Source organism: Cystoisospora suis (genome assembly GCF_002600585.1).
Source record: "Cystoisospora suis strain Wien I chromosome Unknown contig_1053, whole genome shotgun sequence".
In the NCBI taxonomy this organism is placed as follows: domain Eukaryota; phylum Apicomplexa; class Conoidasida; order Eucoccidiorida; family Sarcocystidae; genus Cystoisospora; species Cystoisospora suis.
This window is the reverse complement of record NW_027153854.1, coordinates 1-319: the sequence shown is the minus strand read 5'-3', so window position 1 is coordinate 319 and position 319 is coordinate 1. Positions and strand designations below refer to the sequence as shown.

The 319-nt window shown below is 46.7% G+C and overlaps 1 protein-coding gene across 1 annotated transcript in view; it reads left to right on the top strand.

Moving 5' to 3' along the window:
- The window catches only part of CSUI_002525 (dynein heavy chain), a gene marked incomplete at its 3' end in the record, with an annotated part of 2,795 nt that extends 2,476 nt beyond the window's left edge, over positions 1 to 319 (top strand). The window contains exon 3 of the mRNA XM_068062725.1: positions 16 to 319. Coding sequence (XP_067925299.1) covers positions 16 to 319 — 304 coding nt within the window. The remainder of the gene's footprint in view (positions 1 to 15) is intronic.

Sequence of the window (319 nt, the reverse complement as noted above, 5' to 3'; positions counted from 1 at the left end):
GTCGTTCCCTTGAAGCGTCATTGGATTGTCTTTGACGGAGATGTCGACCCTGAGTGGGCAGAGAATCTTAACTCCGTGCTTGACGATAATAAGCTCTTAACCTTACCCAACGGAGAGCGACTTCAAATCCCGTCAAATGTCCGTCTTCTCTTTGAAGTGGATACTCTTAAGCATGCGACCTTAGCTACAGTGAGCCGATGTGGTATGGTATGGTTCTCTGACTCTGTAATGGAGATCGAAACTCTCTTCCAGCATCACTTGAACTCTATGAAATTCGGTGAAAAGAGTCTCAATACAACAGATGGCGCGGCGCTTCTTC